This window comes from Salvelinus sp. IW2-2015, linkage group LG8 (genome assembly GCF_002910315.2).
Source record: "Salvelinus sp. IW2-2015 linkage group LG8, ASM291031v2, whole genome shotgun sequence".
In the NCBI taxonomy this organism is placed as follows: domain Eukaryota; kingdom Metazoa; phylum Chordata; class Actinopteri; order Salmoniformes; family Salmonidae; genus Salvelinus; species Salvelinus sp. IW2-2015.
The window spans coordinates 41,043,653-41,069,806 of NC_036848.1; the positions used below are offsets into that span (position 1 = coordinate 41,043,653).

The following is a 26,154-nucleotide window of genomic DNA, read 5'->3' on the forward strand; positions in this document are numbered from 1 at the left end:
CCCTGATTTTAAAATAAGCCTATTGTCATTTAAATGCTTCCGAATGCGATAACAGAACCGCCCCGGGAGAGTGAGCCATAGGGAGTGACTGAGCGACCAACCCCTGTTGCCAATACCGAGTTGATCCATCTGAAAGCACAGCACCGAAAGAGCTTGACTAAAGCAGTGACGTCACGGATACTACCTTTTCTGTCTCCCGCCCCTCCCACACACACACACACACACACACACACACACACACCGTGAAGTTTGACAGTCTCAGTTCAGGCAGCGCAGCGGTTGATGCGGGTTTGTTTGGCCACCGGTGCACAGTTGCGCTTCTGCTCTCAATTGTAAACTACTCCTGGAACAACTAAACAGCCCACCCTTGGATTTGAAAGGAATTATATAGACTTCGAGTGATTGGCTTTGGTTTAGTTTTTTTGTTCCATCTTGTAGAGACTGAGAAATGACTGCCAACATGTCTCTGGATCATGACGATGTGAATAAACTGACCGAAAGTACATACAAGGTAAGCAGGCTTTTTTCCCCTCGTCATCATAGCTCCCCATTTCTCCACCATGACCTTGACTACATAATAACAGGGTTTCCATTTGGCCATTGTCCATCGTCGCCTTTGGCAATAGCAGTAGGCTCCAATTAGCTTCAGATTAGGACACACAGTTATTATAGGAGATACATATACCCATTCCATAATATGGGCATACATTTGCACAGTGCGTATCATGAGCGCACGTGTAAACTGCCGGTGATTTGTTGAACGCAAAACGCAGTGAAGTAGCCTACAAAGTACCTTTGTCTCTCAACTGAAAAAAACAAACAATATATTTGTAATTTGTCAACTTCAAATTTGACCAATCATCTGTTTCGTATTGTTAGTTCATCAATTATAAGGCAATATGGTGCACATAAGGCAATAATATCTCATGCCCCAACAGCCCCACCTGTCCAGTACTCCGCAGGTGAAGTCGAAAGTGTCAGTTTAATGAATTATACATGCAGTTTAGGACCTGCCACAGTTTCAGCTGAAGAGAAGAGTGAAGAGAAACCTGTTTCTCTCTGTTTCCCCCCCCCCCCCTTTCTCTCTCTCTCTCTCTCTCTGGCTGGGTGCAAGCAGGCCTAACATACCTGGCAGTTCATTGTTCTATTGAGGGTGTGCCTGGGGAATTTAAACAGGGACTCCAGTCCTGAACAGCATTTTATTGTGGGCCATTTGAATAGGAGGGGGATTGGGTTTGGTTCACCCTAGCCTGCTGCTGCAAATACTTTGTGTCGGACTTTGTGTCGCACATAGCTGTAAAGTGTAAAGGATCATGTTAATGATTAAAATGTTTTATTTCAGCTTGGTGTTATTTATAGAATTAACACATAAACATTGAAACCTTTATTTATGATGACATTAAGACAATCATGTATGTGGTTTATGTATTGGCTTATTATTGGTTTCTGTGTATATAATCCACAAGAGAATTGGCCATTGTTAATAAAAAAGTAAGTTTTCCCACTGGACATTGGTATAAAAATAGTGTTGTTTAAACAAACAATTTCAATAATAGTCACACTCAGTCCCTGGCCAAGAATAAACAGGTCTTTGATTGTTCTGTAGTTTGTTTTTCTCGTCTGTGTCCTCCCTGCTGTAGTTCATTCTCTCCCCTCTCTCTCTCTTTGACCCCCCGTCCCCCTCTCTCGCTTGCAGAATGTGATGGAGCAGTTCAACCCAGGTCTGAGGAACCTGGTCAATCTGGGGAAGAACTATGAGAAATCTGTAGCCGGTAAGAACATGTTAATGTTTTCTACCCAGTACAGCCAGAGGAGGATGGGTCTGAGTCTGGTTCCTCTCAAGGTTTCTTCCTTCTAGGGAGTTTTTCCTTGCCATTTGCCACTGTGCTGCTGCTTGCTCTTTGGGGATCTAAGCCGGATTACTGTCAAGCATCTTATGACAAATGTTGTTATAAACAAGGGTTATACAGTATGAACAAAATGTGATTTATCATCCCAATATTTGGACATAAGTGAATTAGATGTCTCTGAAACCACAGTGTCTTTTACACTGTGGTTTCAGACACAGGCATGGCTAGCACAAGGGTCTGAATAGGGTATCATGTAGGTGTTGGTGAGATCCATTCATATGATTATTTTGTTTGTCTCCTCACAGCGATGACTCTTGCTGGGAAGGCGTACTTTGACGCTGTGTCAAAGATAGGAGAGACTGCTTCCGTGTCCCCGGTCTCCAGAGAATTAGGTAAGTTCTCACACACACAGACACACAGACACACACACACACACAGACACACACACACACACGCACACACACACGCACACGCACACGCACACACACACACACACACACACACACACACACACACACACACACACACAGAGAGATACACACCCTCACACACTCACACACTGTAATGAAACTGTCATTAGTACTATATACAGGTTGTTATTCCTTCTCTCTGTGGTGACTCACCACCCATTATTGAGGTGACCTATTCTCCCAGGTCTATGTTTTTATGATCCATTAAGTAGCTTCCTATCAGTGGTGTAAAGTAATTAAGCAAAAATAGTTTAAAGTACTACTTCATTTGTTTTTTGGGGGCATCTGTACTTTACTTTACAATTTATATGTTTGACAACTTTTACTTTTACTCCACTACATTCCGAAAGAAAATAATGTACTTTTTACTCCATACATTTTCCCGGACATCCAAAAGAACTTGTTACATTTCGAATACTTAGCAAGACAGGAAAATGGTCCAATTCACACACTTATCAAGAAAACACCCCTGGTCATCCCTACTTCATCTGATCTGGCGGACTCACTAAAAACACATGCTTTGTTTCTAAATTAAGTCTGAGTGTTGGAGTGTGCCCCTGGCAATCCGTAAATAAAAAAACAAGAAAATCGTCCAGTCTGGTTTGCTTAATATAAGGAATAGCTGAGCAGTTTCTTCCTCTCCGGTAACTGAGTTAGGAAGGACGCCTGTATCTTTGTAGTGACTGGGTGTTTTGATACACCATCCAAAGTGTAATTAATAACTTCAATAATAACAATAACTTCAAAGGGATATTCAACGTCTGCTTTTTTTTTACTCATCTACCAATAGGTGTCCTTCTTTGTGAGGCATAGGAAAACCTACCTGGTCTTTGGGGTTTAATCTGTGTTTGAAATTCTGAGGGACTGTACAGATAATTGTATGTGTGGGGTACAGAGATTAGGTAGTCATTCAAAAATAATGTTAAACACTATTATTGCACACGGAGTCCATGCAACTTATTATGTGACTTGTTAAGCACATTTTTACTCCTGAACTTATGGGAACTAGGCTTCCCATAACAAAGGGGTTGAATACTTATTGACTCAAGACATTTCAGCTTTTCATTTTGAATGAAAACAGAATTACACCTCTGACAGAAATTCTGTAGTTGACCCTTGGATCCGGGTTCGGAACTGATTTGATTGTCACAGGTCTCGGGTATGTGTAATTAGAACTGATTTGCCAGTAAGGACCCGAATGTGACTGCTGCAGTAGAAAGAGAGAGAAAATTGTCTAATTTATACTGCTGCGGCTTTTCATGAGATAGGCGCGTGTAGCTTGTTGTTTTTGTCGGGTAATCACAAGTCATCAAAACTGCACTAGCCTCTGGCTCTGTGTGTGTCATTGCAAGCAAGCTAAAAGATCAATAGAAGATGGAATTAAAATGACGGAATTAAAAGTTAATTGACAAGGATATGTTTCAACGACCCAGATTGGATGATAAATAACCTAGCTTTGGCAGCTAGAAGTTATACTAACTAGTGCGAGTTGGCTTGGTTGCTGCTGTCTCGCTCTTCCTCCTCCTCGAGCCACTCATGTCTATATGGAGACCCGACCATGTCTATATGGGGCCTGATCTGATTAGCCTCGGGTCCATTCGGACCGCGTCTCCATATTAAAACATACATTTATTCGGTAGGGTCTGGGGAGGAAAGCCCTGGGTCCATTTTGGAACACGTGTAACTTTTTGGACCCAAGAAGACCTCTCGTGTGAATACTATCATATAGAACATTCTTAGCCTGGTAGCAGATCAGTTTGTGCTTCTGGCCAACTTAATCTAACATTCCAAAATGGAACACCAGCGTTCGAAACGTTTTGAATTCTATGTCAGGAGCTGTTCCTACTCTATTTGTATGGTTCCTACTCTGCTGCTCCGACTGGCCACAGCGAGACTGGCCACATTCAGTGAGACGGTGTGGATTCTCTCACGTGTTACACAGAGTAGGGCAGCAAACACACAGAACAAACAGACTGACAGAGGAAGACTGTATTCCCACCATCATATCCCTCTTTCTATCTATCTATCCCTCCATCTGCTGCCCTTCTCTCCTCGTCTCCTCTCAGGGGTCCAGAGTAAACACACTGAGCAAAAACTGGTTGAATCAACGTGGTTTCATGTCATTTCAACCAAAAAAATTTAATGTAATGGTTTGGGGAAAAAATTTCACCCAACTTTGAACCTAAATCCAACTCAACCAAATGTAAATCAAAACGAAACGTTGAACTGACGTCTGTGCCCAGTGGGAAGCTTGTATTGTTGTCAAGATAGAGGTTGAGGGGCCAGAGCTAGAGATGAGGATGTTGATGGATTTTTGTAACATTTTGAGTGTGACCCCTTGTTAGATATATATATATATTTTGGGAACATTTTCATGCTTGAACATTTTCATGCTTCAAGTTATACTAGTAAACCAAGCCAGATGTCACAGTGTGACTGCAAAAGTTACCTCTGGCTCTGAATTTACTTCACAATGACTCATATTGATAAAATCCATTAACATATTGCTATGAGTAACCCTTCCTCTTATAAATGCTTTGTATGGGTTTTAGGTGATGAAATGTAATTTCAATCAGTCGCTAAATAGAGTAGTGTAATAGAGCAGCATCTGCATCCGTCAGTGAGTTTGGCACATCGTATATACAGTACCAGTCAAGAGTTTGAACACACCAAAAACCCTTGAATGATTAGGTGTGTCCAAACTGTTGACTGGTACTGTACGTAGAATGGCTATTAAAAAATTCTAATACATAATGCTTAATTCCAGTTTGTGGCAAAACAAGCAAATATGGTGTTGCGAATCATTGTACAATCAAAACCGCTGTGAAATATCATTTCCATAACCAAATATATTGTATTTTCAGCTGTTTGAACACAGTTTCTAAACCCAGAGAAGCAACATCGCAAGACTTCCGGAAATGCTTGCGAAACAGACCAAACAGACCATGCCGGGTTTGGGGTTCGAGAAGTCAGTGAAAGAAACGAAAAATTCCTCCTTAGTTGTTAATTTTGTCGAAATCTAAAGGCACAACCTAGATTTGAGCCAATGTCTTACATAGTTAGTTGAACATGTTATTACTCCAACCTCGTGAGAGACAAAATGACATCGCCTACAAGTGTGATCAGAGATTTCTATTGGAGAAGCAGTTTTAGCCTATCTTCATACTGTACTGTCTTTGGTTTGAAGCTGCTGTATGAAATCAAAAGTAAAAGATGCAAAAACAAAACTTAAGAACAGGAAGCATAAGTAGCGCACATAAAACATATCTATCACTTCTTAGACTTGCTTTCAATGAGAATGACAGATCTAGTATAAAACACATTTCTATGTGAATTTGGTCTGGTCGCCCAAAAGTGACATATTGCAGCTTTAAATACCCTGTAGTAATAGTACAGTAGTAGATGATCCACATCACTTCTAACTAACTACCCACAGAAGCCCATGTAATCTCATGTTGTCTCAGCTTTCATCTCAGGTTTCAAACATATTTTCACCCTCTCAGGTTTCAAACAAATCCCTGAGTCTGTATTTTGTCATACAGATTAGTATGTACATCCTTTTTGGATGAAAAAAAAGCAATCTTTGGATCCATAGCCTTTTTACAATGATAGGTGTAGGATCCTGTGTTTTTCTCGACCACGTGACCTGACCAGGATGAACTCTGGCCCTACTTATAGGCTGCAACTAGGGTTTTCCCTTGTTTGGCCATGTAGTCAATAAATAATTCAGGCACTAATAATGATAGATAACCAATAAGGGACCATATCTACACAATATGTAAGCTCCATTCTGCTTTATGACAGGCCTGTGTGACCTCCTGGTTGGTGCTGTGACATTGTGAAAGGTAAGTGGTGTTGTTAACAGAGAGAACAATCAGTTAATCGCTTAATGACTTAGCATTTTTTGAAAATGACAGCATCGACTGATAACCTCTGAGAGACATTCCTGAGTGCTTTCACTTCAAATAAAACTGCTGGGCTTTCAGATGTTTTAGATGTGTGAAATCTAAATGAAATAACTTTAAACAGACTATCTGACATCTTTTTATGTAGTCTATCACCAACTTTCCTCAACTCAATAGGAGGTATTCATAGAATTCTAAGTACAGTCCATGACTCCATTCCAGCTCAAGTTAATGGGGTGGTTCTATTTACTCCATTGTGGCTCAAGGGAAAAGAGCAGTAGAATGACCTGGCTCTGCAAACAACAGGGGCAGAAAGAATCCGTGAGGGAGCCCAGACTGCCAGTCTCCTTCCTGGCATTCAGTGTCATGGAAAGATCTGATTGTGGTGAGAAACATATCTCTCATCACAAGGTACATACTTTACATATACTGTAATACTACTTTATGGCTAGTTTTTTAACATCTCTGCTATCATAAAATATCTCCAACTGGTTTATAGTATGTGTAGGTGTAACAGTATAACTTTAGACCGTCCCCTCGCCCCGACACGGGCGCGAACCAGGGACCCTCTGCACACATCAACAACAGTCACCCACGAAGCATCGTTACCCATCGCTCCACAAAAGCCACGGCCCTTGCAGAGCAAGGGGAACCACTACATCAACAACAGTCACCCATGAAGCATCGTTACCCATCGCTCCACAAAAGCCGCGGCCCTTGCAGAGCAAGGGGAACCACTACTTCAAGGTCTCAAAGCGAGTGACGTAACCGATTGAAACGCTATTAGCGCGCACCACCGCTAACTAGCTAGCCATTTCACATTCGTTACACTCACCCCCCTTTCGACCTCCTCCTTTTCCCGCAGCAACCAGTGATCCGGGTCAACAGCATCAATGTAACAGTTTAACTTTACGTCCGTCCCCTCGCCCATACCCGGGCGCGAACCAGGGACCCTCTGCACACATCAACAACTGACACCCACGAAGCATCGTTACCCATCGCTCCACAAAGGCCGCGGCCCTTGCAGAGCAAGGGGAACCAATACTTCAAGGTCTCAAAGCGAGTGACGTAACCGATTGAAACGCTCTTAGCGCGCACCACCGCTAACTAGCTAGCCATTTCACATCCGTTACATAGGGAAATTCATTTTTTGGGGTGAGGGAAATAATGAACTAGCATGGTCACAACAATCTCATATCAGTCCTCCATCAGTCATGTGCTTGTAGAATGTCAAATAATGTGTTTACTTTTCAAAGTGCAGTGTTTCCCCTATATGCGTTTAGCTGCGTCACACACACATGTACAGTGCATTCAGAAAGTACCTTTTCCACATTTTGTTACGTTACAGACTTATTCTAAAATTGAATAAATTGTTATTTTTCCTCATCAAGCTGCATTTGGGGAGTTTCTCCCATTCTTCTCTGTACTGTACATCCTCTCAAGCTCTGTCAGGTTGGATGGGGAGTGTCACTGCACAGCTATTTTCAGGTCTCTCCAGAGATGTTCAAGTCCCGGTTCTGGCTGGGCCACTCAAGGACATTCAGAGACTTGTCCCGAAGCCACTCCTGCATTGTCTTGGCTGTGAGCTTAGGGTTGTTGTCCTGTTGGAATGTGAACGTTTGCCCCAGTATGAGGTCCTGAGTGCTCTGGAGCAGGTTTTCATGTAGGATCTCTCTGTACTTTGCTCTGTTCATCTTTCCCTCGATCCTGACTAGTCTGCCAGTCTCTGCCGCTGAAAAACATCCCCACAGCATGATGCTGCCACCACCGTGCTTCACCGTAGGGATGGTGCCAAGTTTCCTCCAGACGTGACACTTGGCATTCTGGCCAAAGTGTTCAATCTTGGTTTCATCAGACCAGAGAATCTTGTCTCTCATGGCCTGAGAGTCCTTTAGGTGCTTTTTGGCAAACTCCAAGCGAGCTGTGATGTGCCTTTTACTAAGGAGTGGCTTCCATCTGGCCACTCTACCACAAAGGCCTAATTGGTGGAGTGCTGTAGAGATGGTTGTCCTTCTGGAAGGTTCTCCCATCTACACAGAGGGATGGGAGTTTGGTGGTTCCAAACTTCTTCCATTTAAGAATCATGGAGCCCACTGTGTTCTTGGGGACCTTCAATGCTACAGAAATGTTTTGGTACCCTTCCCCATATCTGTGCCATGACACAATCCTGTCTTGGAGCTCTACGGACAATTCCTTCGACCTCATGGCTTGGTTTTTGCTCTGACATGCAGTGTCAACTGTTTGACCTTATATAGACAGGTGTATGCCTTCCAAATCATGTCCAATCAATTGAATTTACCACAGGTGGACTCCAATCAAGTTGTAGAAACATCTCAAGGTGGTCAACGGAAACAGGATGCACCTGAGCTCAATTTCGAGTCTTATAGCAAAGGGTCTGAATACTTATGTAAATAAGGTATTTCATATATTTTATTTATTTATATTTATATTTACAAACATTTCTAAAACCCTGTTTTAGCTTTGTCATAAGGGGGTATTTTGTGTAGATTCATGAGATGTTTTTTTTTTTTATACATTTTAGAATAAGGCTGTAACGTAAGAAAATGTCGAAAAGGTCAAGGGGTCTGAATACCTTCCAAATGCACTGTATATATACAGTACCAGTCAAAAGTTTGTACACAGCTACACATTCCAGGGTTTTTCTTTATTTTAACTTTTTTCTACATTGTAAAGTAATAGTGACGAAATCAAAACTATCAAATAACACTAATGGAATCATGTATAACAAAAAAAACTGTTAAACAAATTGATGACAGCTTTGCACACGCTTGGCATTCTCTCAACCAGCTTCATGAGGTAGTCACCTGGAATACATTTCAATTAACAGGTGTACCTTGTTAAAAGTTAATTTGTGGAATTTCTTTCCTTCTTAATGCGTTTGAGCCTATCAGTTTTGTTGGGACAAGGTAGGGGTGGTATACAGAAGATAGCCCTATTTGGTAAAGACCAAGTCCATATTATGGCAAGAACAGCTCAAAAAAGCAAAGAGAAATGACAGTCCATCATCACTTTAAGACATGAAGGTCAGTCAATACGGAAAATGTCAAGAACTTAGAAAGTTTCTTCAAGTGCAGTTGCAAAAACCATCAAGCGCTATGATGAAACAGAGTAACAGACACACCTCAACATCAACTGTTCAGAGGAGACTCCATGTTCTAATTGCTGCAAAGAAACCACTACTAAAGGACACCAATAAGAAGGCTTGGGCCAAGAAACACGAGCAATGGACATTCGACCGGTGGAAATACATTTTTGGGTCTGATGACTCCAAATTTGAGATTTTTGGTTCCAACTGAGACACGGAGTAGGTGAACAGATGATCTCCGAATGTGTGGTTCTCAACATGAAGCATGGAGGAGGAGGTGTGAAGTTGCTTTGCTGGTGACACGGTCAGTGATTTATTTAGAATTCAAGGCACACTTTACCAGCATGGCTACCACAGCATTCTGCAACAATACGCCATCCCATCTGGTTTGCGCTTAGTGGGACTATCAGTTGTTGTTCAACAGGACAATGACCCAACACACCTCCAGGCTGTGTAAGGGCTATTTGACCAAGAAGGAGAGTGATGGAGTGATCCATCAGATGATCTGGTCTCCACAATCACCCGGCCTCAACCCAATTGAGATCGTTTGTGATGAGTTGGACCGCAGAGTGAAGGAAAAGCAGCCAACAAGTGCTCAGCATATTTGGGAACTCCTTCAAGACTGTTGGAAAAGCATTCCTCATGTAGCTGGTTGATAGAATGCCAAGAGTGTGCAAAGCTGTCATCAACAATGGCTACTTTGAAGAATCTAAAATATAACATTCAAAAGTCACTCGCACATCTGAGCTATCACTTTGCAGGTGCATGGTACTGTAACAGTTGAATAAAATGAGAAAACTTTTTCTTCTTCTCAAGAATCTAAAATCTAAAATGTATTTTGATTTGTTTAACACTTTATTGGTTAATACATTATTCTATATGTGTTATTTCATAGTTTTGACGTCTTCACTATTAATCAAAAAATTACTAAATACTAAAAATAAAGAAAAACCCTTGAGTAGGTGTGTCCAAACTTTTGACTGGTACTGTATATATATATATTTTTTTTTTCTCCCTCTATATGCTGGTTTTGGAATGAGATGTTCGACGAGCAGGTGTCCACATACTTATGGTCATGTAGTATATACGAATAAGTATGTAAAAAACATATATTGGAGCAATATATTTGAAATAAATATCATCTTTGAGAACTAGGAATCACCCAAATAAAAAAAATAGACGGTCAGGGAGAATCAAAATGTTAAAAAATGTCATGGCATTTGGCCCCCATTGATTTTGTTATAATGTTTGAGTCTGTAGAATTGCAGGAAATTAGCTTTGAAACTGCAATTTTCCTCTCAGTCTCATGACAAAATTGATTGCATTTGCTATCAAACTAAAATGTTTCACTCAGCCCCATGACAAAATATGTAGAATTTTAGGAAACTAGCTTTAAAACAGCTAGATTTAGTCTCTGCGGCCAAGAGGAGAGCCATTGGCCACGCCCACTACCTAAAGCGGTGCTTACCAAATAATGTCATAAATCGATGGAATGAATGCATCAATAATCTGATATCAGTAAAGTTTTCTTTCATTCTGTTTCTCTTGCGGAGCGAGGACGTCTAGGGGCCTGGAGAAAACGCAAGATTCCTCCTGTGCAAAATGTCCAAATGACATCAGTTTGACTGGTTTTAAGGAAACTAAAAGCTGGGAAAATTATCAAACATGTTTCTGATAAGATTTCAGTTAGTCTAGGATTAATTTATGTTGTTGAAATACTGTCAGCTTTTATGTAACTGTCAATCGCTGAAAAAGATTGCAGGCCCTAACTGTGCATTCGCATTCTCTCAAGCGATGCTGAAATAAATAAATCATACTGTTCCTGAGACAACATTTTACTGCATGAAATACTTAATTGTGCAGGAGTTAATATTGTATTTATCCACATGTTAGAGGTTATAGGCTTACAGTCCATGTCCAGATTACAGTTCTTATTCTATGTAGCCCATCTGAACTTTAAAGGTGCGCAAACAACTTCCACCGTCCTTGGAATCCATGCTTTCACCAATCTATCTAAAGCATTTAAATCTATGAGAGGGACTGCACACTTCATGAAGACAAGTGAGCAAGTGAACACTTCATAGGGAGAACGGTAGGCAGCCAGGGCCAGCCATTGGCTGGCTGCTCATTCACCCATGATGCCTTAGGCTCTCCACTCTGTCACGCTCCTTTCGCTCACCAAGCAATCCCATGACCACCCTGACCCCACACATCCTCCCTTGCCCCACACACCCTTGCTCTATCCAGCATCTGTTAAATCCAAACTTTTCATAATATGGGTGTTTTTCCCCCTCCATTACCCCAATCTTCAAAGAACAATCTGGTTTTTATTTGTACATTTTATGCATGGGCACAGTGAAGCCAAATGTTGATTTTCGGACATTTTCCTGATGGTGTGTTTGTGGCCTTTCCATTTGAAGTGAGTTTACTACTGTTGTTGAACTGCTTGGTGCCATTGCATCTATAGTACAACACACAGAAATCTGATGTATTATATTATGATGTGATACATCCTCCTGGGAAATTACTCTCCCACCTATCTTGTGACACATCACTTAACAAGTGCCAAATTATGGAATTTGGTGTTTCTTAATCTCCTCCTATGTCCTTGCAAAAAAAAAATTATACTTCTAAATCCAGTTTCTAAAGAAACAGTCTCTAAACTCATGTCCTCCATGGATGGGTTCCCTGGAGGATTCTGGTCAGCTTTTAGCCTTCCATTAGTTCAGTCAAGGTTCAGCAGCATCGGTACCATAGGAGTTTGTGTGTGTGTTGTGTGTGTGTGTGTGTTTGTGGTGTGTGTGTGTGTGTGTGTGTGTGTGTGTGTGTGTGTGTGTGTGTGTGTGTGTGTGTGTGTGTGTGTGTGTGTGTTGTGGTGTTGTGATGTGTTGTGTGTGTGTGTGTGTGGGTGTGTGTGTGGGTGGGTGGGTGGGGGCATGTTATCGCTAACGTCCTGAGCTGAGTGCCACTGATGTCTGATTCATATCCAAGTAATATCAGAGAACGAAGACTTCCAACCATGGCAACATCAAAACACTGACTCTCCCTTCCTGCCATTGGAATGTGTGGCTTCAAGATTGCAATATCATTGGCCGTGACTCAAATAGGTGTTGTTCATATGGCGTCAGACTCATGCTGTGACATGTTCTATAATGAACCCTGTAAGATTTATCATTATTGTTTTATGAGAGTGAGGACTATCTCAAAGTGCAGAGTTACGATCTCAAAGTTCAAATGTCACTGCTTTGGTCACTGTGCATGAGGTAACCACACCTAGCTCAGTCAGCCATAGATACAACGGTTTTAGTTAACTCCAATACTAATTAATAGTATAGTAGTATACAGTGACCTTCAGAAAGTATTCTCACACCTTGACCACGTTTTGTTGTGTTACAGCCTACATTTAAAGTTGATTACATTGAGATTTTTTGTCACTGACCTACACATATATACTCCATAATAAGTGGAATTATGTTTTTGAAAATGTCCCTTTGAGCATGGTGAAGTTATTCATTACAATTTGGATGAGTGAAAAGAAGCCTTTACAGAATAAAAATATTCCAAAACATGCCTCCTGTTTGCAACAAGGCAGTAAAGTAATACAAAAAAAATGTGGCAAAGCAATTAACTTTTTGTGCTGAATACAAAGTGTTATGTTTGGGACAAATCCAATACAACACATGACTGAGTACCACTCTCCATATTTTCAAGCATAGTGGTGGCTGCATCATGTTATGGGTATGCTTGTAATTGTTAACGATTCGGGAGTTTTTCAAATTTACCTTTCAGCAGGACAATAACCTAAAACACAAGGCCATAGCTACACTGGAGTTGCTTACCAAGAAGACTATATATTCCTGAGTGGCCGAGTTACAGTTTTGACTAATGGGCTAATGTTGCACAATCCAGGTGTGGAAAACTCTTAAGAGACTTACCCAGAAAGACTCACAGCTGTAATCGATGCCAAAGATGCTTCTACAAAATATTGACTCAGCGGTGGGAATACTTACGTAAATTAGATATTTCTGTATTTCATTTTCAATAAGTTTGCAAACAATTCTAAAACATGTTTTCACTTCATCATTATGGGGAATTGTGTGTAGATGTGTGGGGAAAAAAAGATTTAATCAATTCTGAATTCAGGTTGTAGCACAACAAAATGTGGAATAAGTCATGGGCTATGAATACTTTCTGAAGGCACTGTAGTAATAAAACTGGTACATATGAATAACCTGAACAGATCACCTGTTGAAATGTATTGTAATTCGTCATCGAATAAGATTAAGAATTTGCTCACAATGTTTCCTTATTACACTTATGAGAAAATGGCAGGTATTCTTTTGGCAGAGGCCTACATCGTTCATAAACCACATCACCTGATAAGAATGTGAAAGGTGACAGGCTTAGTTTTATGTGCTGTCAACACCACCATTAAACAAAAAAGGCTATAACACAGAGGTGTCAGGATGTAAGGTTGGGCAGGATCCATATTTCCATACCTTCATTCCATGACGGTGCCATCTCAGGATATACTGTATTACCAGCCTCAAAAAATTTGAACGTAAAAAAAGACCCAAAAATATCAGTTAACAAATGCAAAATGCTAACAAGTGTTAAGCAATTCCCATAGCGGATGCTAGGTAAATGCTAACGGGTGCATGCTAACCTTAACTACTAAGACAATCCTGCTTAAAGTTATGCAAGTAGCTATCTCAAAACACAGTTTGCCTCACACACAAAACAAATATTAGACAGCAGAGATCTTAACAAAGGAAGGGATTGTCTCTGCTGCTGTTACCAAGAAGCTTTATCTTGCACGCTAACGTCAGCTACTTTGCTAACATCAGCAAGTTAGCAAAACCCTGCTGCAGTGAATTTATTTGGCACATCTTCGATAGTTAACTTAATAGTTAGAAGATATATAGCAGGCAGACATTGGTAGTGTAGTAAATTTCATACAAGCGTAACTTGATCACCTCACTTAAGTTGCGCTGCAGCAGGAGTGACTCACCTCATGAAACTCCCGTTTTGCTCGTTGTGCTTCTTTGTAAACAAACACATGTGACTGGCTCAAATAGACTGTCTTGAGAAACGTATCTATTACCTAGTGCACAAGTTGACTGCATTATTTAAAAAATACAAATATTCCAATTTATAAAAAACAAAATTGACAGTGTTGGAAAAATTCCCAGGATATGGTATATACAGTACACCCTGCCCAACCCTAGGATGCTTCTATAATAATGATCAAGTCGTTATAAAGTCACTGTAAAAACCAGACAGTATCACAATGAGACCTCTACCAGTGGTGCCACCATTAACTATCTAAAGACAGACTGACTGTGATAAGTCTGGGATAAAAGTCTCATTATCATTAGTGGGTGGTTTCAGAAATGATCCACCACAAACAGACACAAACAGTCAAGCTGTGAAGCCTTTTATTATTGTGGGTGTAATTCCGCTGAACATAAGGCTAGTTTTATGAATTCTTATATTGTAGATGTAGCAATGTTTAGAGATGTACACATGGACCTATGTATACAGTATTACGAACAATACTATGTATCCTTTCCTGGGTAGGTCAATCTGGAGACAGCAGGAACAGATGACTTGTAATGTTTTAGAAAGAAAGAGATAGAGAGAGAGAGATGTCTTTCCCCCCTAGTTTTTAAACATTGTAGCACACAGATCACTGAGACTAAGACCAGAGCCATGTGGAGGATTACAGGGTCAAATGTCATTATCTAGTCATATGCCTGGTTAACACAGCATACGATGGAGATGAGTACAGGGACGGAGGGGGGGAGAGGGAGGGAAAGAGAGAGGGGGAGAGATAGAGAGGGTCGAGAGAGAGGGGGGAGAGGAATAAGAGAGGGGAGAAGGATAGCGAGGGAGAGAGGGAGAGATGAGTAGGGGATCGACAGTCAGAACAAGTCACAACCTCAAGAGGACAATTCATATGGGATGCTTAACCTTTCTAAAGGGTATAGTCCACAATGCTCTTCACCCAGATGTATTATGTGTGATAGCAGGATAGCCTGATTTAGCCACTGCATTAATTTCAAACTGAGGGTTTTTCAACATTTAGTCCCTCTTAGTCCAATAGAGGATGTGTGTACTTTTGACCACAGATTTTATGTAATGATCGGCTGCTCTCCACCCATCAACATGTGAACATAAGTTAATTTCAGTTTGGTGAAGTCATCTAGTTTTTTTTTCAGCATTATTGACAGTATCACCGTTTCTCATGTTCTGCTATACATACGGACAGAATATGTGGTTCGTTAGTTGGTTCTCAGAGAGGTCAGAGAGGAAATTAGCAGGTGTGTGTCGATACGAATACCAGCCCTCTCACTCTGTAACCTGTTTGAAAACAAGCCCTCTCAATACACACCAGCCCTCTCACTCTGCAGCAGGCTGTTGTTGGTGCCGTATAAACAGCCTGCCAAGAGCCCCCCTCCCTCCCATTGCTCTCTCCCTTCTGCCGTACAATGGCAGCATTTACCAGTACGTTCTGTTGACCTTCAGAGGGCAATGTTGTTGTAGCTGCAGGCAGCCCGAGAGGTACAGCTCTGTCTCAGCAGGTCTGGAATCACACCAGGTGTGTGTGTGTGTGTGTGTGTGTGTGTGTGTGTGTGCTTTTTGTTGTGTGTTTGTGTGTGTGTGTGGTGTGTGTGTGTGTGTGGTGTGTGTGTGTGTGTGTGTGTGTGTGTGTGTGTGTGTGTGTGTGTGTGTGTGTGTGTGTGCGTGCGTGCGTGCGTGCGTGCGTGCGTGCGTGCGTGGCGTGCGTGCGTGTGTGGTTGTGTGTGTGTGTGCGTGCGTGCGTGTGTGTGTTTGTGTTTGTGCGTGCTTACCTAATGTATGTATGCTCAGTTTGTTTTGGGTTGATTCTGTTTATATGGTCCCATAGGCGCAGTTGTGATTATAACTGAAGTAATACTGAGGTGATAGGAGTGAGTGGATGGTTTACTTGTTGCAGGTGTTTGCAGAGAACATTTGAAAACATGACAAACTAAGACTATACAATATAACATTTTGTAAAAAGCAGACCTTCTAGTGGTAGCTAGGTGGTTCTAGTGGCAGGTGGTTATAGAATGCAATTATAACTAATTTAAAAAAATATGGCTAGGCTACATAACCTCTAGATGTCACCCCGTTGTGTCTGTGTCTGTACTGTAAATTGTCCCGCTGTTATTGTCTGCTTCTGTTTACTGTAGTGACTGCTATTGTGCCATGTTCCTCTATGGCGTTCAATGTGGGTTCTCTCAATGGGGATTTTTCTGTCTCTGTGTCAGGCAATGGCAACTACTGAGTTACCACTGTTCAGACATTACTGTGTCAAAAATACATTTGTCATCCATGCAGTATGTAAAAACTCCTCATGACTTGATGAAACATAAAATACACATGACGTTTTGGTAAGCTTTGTTCTTCACCGCTAAAGTCAACATTGCTTGTGTAAGCATAGGGAAAGAACAGATGCAACAACTTTGATGTGAAAACCCATTGTTCTCCTCGTGAAGTCTCAGCCAGTACCATGCCGGCCAGGCTATCAGGGACATTGTTGCCGCCAAGCAACTTGAGGAAAAAGTGTTATAGATGTCCTCAACATATTCAAACGCAATAGTTTCCTTTAGCCTGGTTGTCTTAAAGTTTCTGCATTGATTCACCACTGACATATCCTGGCCTTGCCAAATAAGATAACTGTCATGCTCTGACCTTAGATATCTATGTTTACTTTATATTTTGGTTAGGTCAGGGTGTGACGAGGGTGGGTATGCTAGTTTTTGTATTGTCTAGGGGTTTTGTAGTTCTAGGGGTTTTGTAGGTCTATGTATTTGTATGTCTATGGTGGCCTGATATGGTTCCCAATCAGAGGCAGCTGTTTATCGTTGTCTCTGATTGGGGATCATATTTAGGTAGCAATTTTCCCTTTTGTGTTCATGGGTTCTTATTCTATGTTTAGTTGCCTGTGTGCACTATTCATATAGCTTCACGTTTCGTTCGTTTTGTTGTTTGGTTAGTTTGTGCAGTGTTCTTTCTTTAAATAAAAGAAGAATGTACGTATACCACGCTGCACCTTGGTCCGATCTTTATGACGAACGGGACAATAACACAATGTTGACTAAAGAAGAAATAGACTAGCAGTATCACAGAAATAGTGATTAAATGTGTTTCTCTATGACTGGAACCCAGGCTAGATGTCCCTTACCTGTATACCGCAGATACAGTTGAAGTCGGAAGTTTACATACACTTAGGTTGGAGTCATTAAAACTAGTTTTTTCAACCACTCCACATATTTCTTGTTAACAAACTATAGTTTTGGCAAGTTGGTTAGGACATCTACTTTGTGCATGACACAAGTCATTTTTCCAACAATTGTTTACAGACAGATTATTTCACTCATAATTCACTATCACAATTCCAGTGGGTCAGAAGTTTACATACACTAAGTTGACTGTGCCTTTAAACAGCTTGGAAAATTCCAGAAAATGATGTCATGGCTTTAGAAGCTTCTGATTGGCTAATTGACATAATTTGAGTCAATTGGAGGTGTACCTGTGGATGTATTTCAAGGCCTATATTCAAACTCAGTACCTCTTTGCTTGACATCATGGGAAAATCAAAAGAAATCAGCCAAGACCGCACCAAAAAAATTGTAGACCTCCACAAGTCTGGTTCATCCTTGGGAGCAATTTCCAAACGCCTGAAGGTACCACGATCATCTGTACAAACAATAGTACGTAAGTACAAACACCGTGGGACCACACAGCCATCATACCGCTCAGGAAGGAGACGTGTTCTGTCTCCTAGAGATGAGCGTACTTTGGTGAGAAGTGCAAATAAATCCCAGAACAACAGCAAAAGACCGTGTGAAGATGCTGGAGGAAACAGGTACAAAAGTATCTACATCCACAGTAAAACGAGTCCTATATCGACATAACCTGAAAGGCCGCTCACCAAGGAAGAAGCCACTGCTCCAAAGCTGCCATAAAAAAGCCAGACTACGGTTTGCAACTGCACATGGATAAATGTCCTCTGGTCTGATGAAACAAAAATAGACCTGTTTGGCCATAATGACCATCGTTATGTTTGGAGGAAAAAGGGGGAGGCTTGCAAGCCAAAAAACACCATCCCAACCGTGAAGCACGGTTGTGGAAGCATCATGTTGTCGGGGTGCTTTTTTGCAGGAGGGACTGGTGCACTTCACAAAATAGATGGCATCATGAGGGATGAAAATTATGTGAATATATTGAAGCAACATCTCAAGACATCAGTCAGGAAGTTAAAGGTTGGTCACGAATGGGTCTTCCAAATGGACGATGACCCCAAGCATACTTCCAAAGTTGTGGCAAAATGGCTTAAGGACAACAAAGTCAAGGTATTGGAGTGGCCATCACAAAGCTCTGACCTCAATCCTATAGAAAATTTGTGAGCAGAACTGAAAAAGCGTGTGCGAGAAAGGAGGCCTACAAACCTGACTCAGTTACACCAGCTCTGTCAGGAGGAATGGGCCAAAATTCACACAACTTATTGTGGGAAGCTTGTGGAAGGCTACCCGAAACGGTTGACCTAGGTTAAACAATTGAAAGGCAATGCTACCAAGTAGTAACTGAGTGTATGTAAACTTCTGACCCACTGGGAATGTGATGAAAGAAATAAAAGCTGAAATAAATCATTCTCTCTACTATTATTCTGACATTTCACATTCTTAAAATAAAGTGGTGATCTTAACTGACCTAAGACAGGGAATTTTTACTAGGATTAAATGTCAGGAATTGTGAAAAACTGAGTTTAAATGTATTTGGCTAAGGTGTATGTAAACTTCCGACTTCACTGTATATGATGTACAGGTAACTGACAAAATAAAGTAAATACAAAGTATATTTTAAGGATGTTCTTCCACACAGGTGTGTTTCCTGAGTTAATTAAGCAATTAAAACATTACATCATGCTTAAGGTCATTTATACAAATGCCCAGTTGCCCATTATTTTGGCTACCATGGCTAGAAGAAGAGATCTCATTGATTTTGAAAGAGGTGTCTGAAAGGAGCATAGGGGGTTTAAAGGATGTGTGTGTTTCTCAGTCAGGCACATATACAGATAGAGCTCTACCTGTGCAGAGTACATGCCCCTTTGCCCTTCCTGTCTCCGAAGTGCCCTTTTAGGTGGTGGTATAATTTCACTAAAACTTCTTTTTTTCTATACATTTTTTGTCATTGTTGTTCGGAACCCACTGCCCGCAAGTCATCTTGATGTCGTCAAGTTCGGCACCCCCCTCCCTGTCCGTTGGTTGCGCCTGTTGGTCTGCCCTGTACGGAGCTCGCACACTCCGGGTTGTGTTATTATCTCAGTCTGCCCTTTATAGAGATCGCAGGCCCCGTATCCAAACATGCATGGGTTGAGGGATGTGGTCACCATTTGAGTGTGTGTAGCTAGCTACCTAGTTTAAATATCAACATTACTGCCACAGCAGCATAATATTTGATTCACACTTTATAACACTTGATTTAACCTACATCATCATCAATATTTGGTCTGGTTGGCTGATACATGCAGCAGAGAGACGCAGAAAGACATAGAGAGGAGCGGCAGTATCAACAACCCTCTGACCCAACTCCATCGGTTTCTTCTAGAGTTGCACGTGTGTCAGGGCAGCAGCAACACAGGTAGACTACATTCTAGCTTACCACCATTATAAATATCCACACAAGCCTCTAGCTTGAGTTAGTAGATTATGAGTATTATATTATGAAGTTATTATTTGATACAAGCATTGAAGATAAATCACAATCAGTAAAATAAATTGAGCTAGCTAACTTGCAGATCTACATCAATCATCAACGTCAATGATCAGCTGATAGCCCACCATCTGTTCCCGATGTCGATCATCTGTTTAGGAGGCACTGTAACTAGCTTGCTTACAATTTGTGATGTTGAGTGAATGTGTTGTTGCAGAAATAAATAGGCCTATGCTCAACTTTTTTTTTTTGCTACAGGCATTTGGTATATTATGAATTTTGAGATGTGAATTATGGAAGTCATTTTGTTTTCCAAGTGGGGGACCTGACCCTTGAACCTGCCCCCTGATTGGCAGTGAAAAAGTACCCAATTGTCATAGAAAATGACTCAAGTAAAAGTGAAAGTCACCCTGTAAAATACTACTTGAGTAAGTCTAAAAGTATTTGCTTTTAAATATACTGTAATGAAACAGGCAGGGAGCAGGTCTCGAACCCTCGACCTTCTAGCCCGAGGTCCGGCACGCTATCGACTGTGCCGCAAAAGTATGCTCGAACGGCAGAGTCGATTTCCGCGCTTATAAACCCAGGGTCGTTACAATACTTAAGAATCAAAAGTAAATGTAATTGCTAAAATATACTTACCTATCAAAAGTAAAAGTAAAGTTTGAATAATAAAATAAATATATGGAGTACAAAGTACATTAAAAGTGAAAGTTGTCGAAAATATAAATAGTAAAGTAAAGCACAGATACCCCCAAAAAACTACTTAAGTAGTACTTTAAAGTATTTTTACTTAAGTACTTTACACCACTGCTGAATGGTCTGTGCACGGCCCTGGTCTCAGTCACCAGATCTCAACCCAATTGAACACTTATTGGAGTTTCTGGAGCGGCACCTGAGACAGCGTTTTACAACAAAACATCAAATTGTGGAATTTCTTGTGGAAGAATGGTGCTGCATCTCTCCAATAAATCAAATCAAATCAAATGTATTTATATAGCCCTTCTTACATCAGCTGATATCTCAAAGTGCTGTACAGAAACCCAGCCTAAAACCCCAAACAGCAAGCAATGCAGGTGTAGAAGCACGGTGGCTAGGAAGAACTCCCTAGAAAGGCCAAAACCTAGGAAGAAACCTAGAGAGGAACCAGGCTATGAGGGGTGGCCAGTCCTCTTCTGGCTGTGCCGGGTGGAGATTATAAAAGAACATGGCCAAGATGCTCAAATGTTCATAAATGACCAGCATGGTCAAGTAATAATAATCACAGTGGTTGTCGAGGGTGCAACAAGTCAGCACCTCAGGAGTAAATGTCAGTTGGCTTTTCATAGCCGATCATTGAGAGTATCTCTCCCGCTCCTGCTGTCTCTAGAGAGTTGAAAACAGCAGGTCTGGGACAGGTAGCACGTCCGGTGAACAGGTCAGGGTTCCATAGCCGCAGGCAGAACAGTTGAAACTGGAGCAGCAGCACGGCCAGGTGGACTGGGGACAGCAAGGAGTCATCATGCCAGGTAGTCCTGAGGCAAGGTCCTAGGGCTCAGGTCCCACGAGAGTTAGAAAGAAAGAAAGAAGGAAAGAGAGAATTAGAGAGAGCATACTTAAATTCACACAGGACACCGGATAAGACAGGAGAAATACTGCAGATATAACAGACTGACCCTAGCCCCCCGACACATAAACTACCGCAGCATAAATACTGGCGGCTGAGACAGGAGGGGTCAGGAGACACTGTGGCCCCATCCGATGATACCCCCGGACAGGGCCAAACAGGCAGGATATAACCCCACCCACTTTGCCAAAGCACAGCCCCCACACCACTAGAGGGATACCTTCAACCGCCAACTTACCATCCTGAGACAAGGCCGAGTATAGCCCACAAAGATCTCCGCCACGGCACAACCCAAGGGGGAGCGCCAACCCAGACAGGAAGACCACGTCAGTGACTCAACCCACTTAAGTGACGAACCCCTCCTAGGGACGGCATGGAAGAGCACCAGTAAGCCAGTGACTCAGCCCCTGTAATAGGGTTAGAGGCAGAGAATCCCAGTGGAGAGAGGGGAACCGGCCAGGCAGAGACAGCACGGGCGGTTCGTTGCGATAGAGTTTCAGACACTTGTAGCATCTATGCCAAGGCACATTGAAGCTGTTCTGGCTCGTGGTGGCCCAACACCCTATTAAGACACTTTATGTTGGTGTTTCCTTTATTTTGTCAGCTACCTGTATAATATGATATATGATCTTTTCTCTACAGGTGTGGTTCTGATGGAGATCTCTGAGGTGCACAGGAAGGTTCACCTGGAGCTGGAGGAGAACGTAAGCTTTCCTGCTGACCTACTGTCACTTCTTCTCTTGGTAGTTTTTTGTTATGTAATTACCATTTTACCATCTAATTGCTAATTAAGTGGAAGACTGAAGTCAAGGGTTACCATTCTCTTTGACCTGCGTTGGATGTTCATGTCGACACACATATCCATAGTCCTCTACGCCAACTCTCTCTTTCTCACAGTGACTTAGTCATTAACAGACCTCCTTTATCCTCTAAACACACCAAGAACACAACAAAGCCTAGAGAGAAATCCCACCTGGACACAAGACAACTGTTAGTTCTTTTGTCATTTAGACCATTCCTTTCAGCTTGTGCTCTCTGTTCTGTCTGTTGGGTTTCTTGTTGAGGCCTGGGGGTGAGAGGCTTGGCATACGTGTAGGAAATCAAGTGACTCTGGTTGGTGTCACTGGTGTTGTAACTGTGACAAGAGCAAGACACAACTAGCTCTTAGACAGTATCATCTCTAATCACTCACTACGTCTAAGTTACAATACTATACAATACAGATAGTCTAGACTGAAGCAGGTGCATTCTCATGTTTCTTCAGCTGTCATCGTACTTCTTCTGTGTTTTTTATTCTATTTTCATTGTTATATACAGTGCATTTGGAAAGTATTCAGACCCATTGACATTTTCCACATTTTGTTAAGTTACAGCCTTATTCTAAAATTGACTAAATTGTTTTTTTTATCATCAATCTACACACAATACCCCATAATGACGAAGCAAAAACAGGTTTTTAGAAATGTTTGCGAATTTACAAAAATGAAACAATCCGGGAAATATCACAGTATTCAGACCCTTTACTCAGTACTTTGTTGAAGCATCTTTGGCAGCAATTACAGCCTTGAGTCTTCTTGGGTATGAAACTACAAGTTTGGCACACCTTTATTTGGGGAGTTTCTTCCGTTTTTCTCTGCAGATCCTCTCAAGTCGGTCAGGTTGGATGGAGAGCGTCGCTGCTCATCTATTTTCAGGTTTTGCCGGAGATGTTCAATCGGGTTCAAGTCCGGGCTCTGGCTGGGCCACTCAAGGACATTCAGAGACTTGTCCCGAAGCCACTCTTGTGTTGTTTTGGCTGTATGCTTAGGGTCGTTGTCCTGTTGGAAGGTGAACCTTTGCCCCAGTCTGAGGTCCTGAGCGCTCTGGAGCAGGTTTTCATCAAGGATCTCTCTGTACTTTGCTCCACTCATCTTTCCCTCGATCCTGACAAGTCTCCCAGTCCCTGCCACTGAAAAATATCCCCACAGTATGATGCTGCAACCACCATGCTTCACCAGAGGAATGGTACCAGATTTCCTCCAGACGTGACTCTTCAGGCCAAATAGTTCCATCTTGGTTTCATCAGACCAGAGAATCTTGTTTCTTATGGACGAGGGGCCTTTAGGTTCCTTACGGCAAACTCCAAGCGGGCTGTCATGTGCCTTTTATTGATGAGTGGTTTCCATCTGGCCACTCTATCATAAAGGCCTGATTGGTGGAGTGCTGCAGAGATGGTTGTCCTTCTGGAAGGTTCTCCCATCTACATAGAGGGATGGGAGTTTGGTGGTTCCAAACTTCTTCCATTTAAGAATCATGGAGCCCACTGTGTTCTTGGGGACCTTCAATGCTACAGAAATGTTTTGGTACCCTTCCCCAGTTCTGTGCCTCGACACAATCCTGTCTTGGAGCTCTATGGACAATTCCTTCGACCACATGGCTTGGTTTTTGATCTGACATGCACTGTCAACTGTGGGATCTTATATAGACAGGTGTGTGGTTTTCCAAATCATGTCCAATCAATTGAATTTACCACAGGTGGACTCCAATCCAGTTGTAGAAACATCTCAAGGATGATCAATGGAAACAGGATGCACCTGAGCTCAATTTTGAGTGTCATAACAAAGGGTCTGAATACTAATTTAAATAAGGTATTTCTGTTTTTTTATTTGTAATACATTTGCTAACATTAATAAAAACCTGTTTTCGCTTTTCCATTATGGGGTATTATATGTAGATTGATGAGGGAAAAAATTAGCACTGCATTGTTGGGAAAGAGTTCTCAAGAAAAAATGTCACTGTACTGTTTTATACCTATTGTATCCTATGTATGAAAAATTATCACTGCAATGTTGGGAAAGAGTTCGCAAGGAAAAATTTCACTGTACTGCTTTATACCTATTGTATCCTATGCACAAGGCGGATAAACTTTGAAACGTTGATTATTGTCGAATTTAAGATGATTTGATCTATGAATATTTATAGTATTGGTCGTAATAAGAAGAGATATGATCAAATAAAATGTATTCTCACTACAGTATACATGTATTACACATTTTATTGCAATTCAGAACTGTAGTAAAGCTTTTGTCCTAGCCTTACAAGGCTCCTACTTGTCTTTCACTGGGCTCCAAGTAAAGCGACATGCCAACGAAGCATGGTTAGTTATTTCTGAGATATCTGAGAGAACGAAGGAAGGAGAAAGTAGTCAATGTTTAACTATTTGGAGAGGTAGATAAGACATACCTGTTGTTAGAATTCCCCTCAGTTAGAAAGCTATTATCACCGCTACATTCCTCTGGCTCAGCCACACAACTCTTATTCTGATGTCACCATCTTGCCATGGTTATGGTATTGTTAAATGTTTATATATCGACTTGAACTGGATTCTTTCTGTTCAGTTCAAGCGGTTCCACAAAGAAATCATTGCTGAGCTGGAGAGGAAAACAGAGATGGATGTCAAATATATGACTGTAAGTACATTGTCCACTATAGGACTTTGGCAAGGGACAATCTAATCACAAGGAGTGTGTGTGTGTGTGCATGTTTGTGTACGGGTCTGCATGTCTACGTATGCAGGTATGTAAGTGCACACTTAATTATGGTCTCCTCTCTCCTCAATATCCCCTATCCTTGCATTCAGTAAAAGTCTTCTCCATCTCTACATCAAACTTCTCTTAACCTCTGTATCTCTCATCCAGGCCACATTCAAGCGGTACCAGACGGAGCACAAGCTGAAGCAGGACTCTCTGGAGCGCTCTCAGACGGACCTGAAGAAGCTGCGGAGGAAGAGCCAGGGGAAACAAGTCACCAAGTACGAGATCAAGGAGAACGAGGTGAGACTAGAACCAGATCTTGATTAATCAAGGAGAACGAGGTGAGACTAGAACCAGATCTTGATTAATCAAGGAGAACTAGGTGAGACTAGAACCAGATCTTGATTAATCAAGGAGAACGAGGTGAGACTAGAACCAGATCTTAACTAATCAAGGAGAACGAGGTGAGACTAGAACCAGATCTTAATAATCAAGGAGAATGAGGTGAGACTAGAACCAGATCTTAATTAATCAAGGAGAACGAGGTGAGACTAGAACCAGATCTTAATTAATCAAGGAGAACGAGGTGAGACTAGAATCAGATCTTAACTAATCAAGGAGAACGAGGTGAGACTAAAAACAGATCTCATCTTATCTCACAGGGGGTCTCAGTGATCAGACTCATCTGTTCACTCAATGCACCATCGGTACGCTAGTCAGAAAAGTCCCTTAAGTTCCGCTTTATGAATGTTCTCCATTTTCAAGCGAGAAGTGGCTCGGTGTCCAGTTCGTTTTTTCTGATGATGTGAGCATGTGCTTGGATTCCTTTGAGTTCCTGGAAGTTTCTCAGATGGCTAGAAAGGGACTTTAACAGACAGTCACGTGACTTTACCCTCATCCAGAAACACTTGTTGGTGTATGTGTCCAGTATCAATATAAAAACCAAACAGAACATTATTGCT

At 41.6% G+C, this 26,154-nt stretch overlaps 1 protein-coding gene across 3 annotated transcripts in view; it reads left to right on the forward strand.

The window, feature by feature from the left end:
• The first annotated feature begins 247 nt into the window (after nucleotides 1-247).
• LOC111967939 (BAR/IMD domain-containing adapter protein 2-like 1) overlaps nucleotides 248-26,154 on the forward strand; it is a 43,303-nt gene continuing 17,396 nt past the window's right edge. For all 3 annotated transcript variants that reach the window (XM_023993395.2, XM_023993397.2, XM_023993396.2), the window contains exons 1-6: nucleotides 248-511; nucleotides 1,697-1,772; nucleotides 2,156-2,242; nucleotides 22,323-22,384; nucleotides 25,058-25,129; nucleotides 25,358-25,492. In XM_023993395.2, coding sequence (XP_023849163.1) covers nucleotides 449-511; nucleotides 1,697-1,772; nucleotides 2,156-2,242; nucleotides 22,323-22,384; nucleotides 25,058-25,129; nucleotides 25,358-25,492 — 495 coding nt within the window. In that variant the 5' untranslated portion in view covers nucleotides 248-448. The remainder of the gene's footprint in view (nucleotides 512-1,696; nucleotides 1,773-2,155; nucleotides 2,243-22,322; nucleotides 22,385-25,057; nucleotides 25,130-25,357; nucleotides 25,493-26,154) is intronic.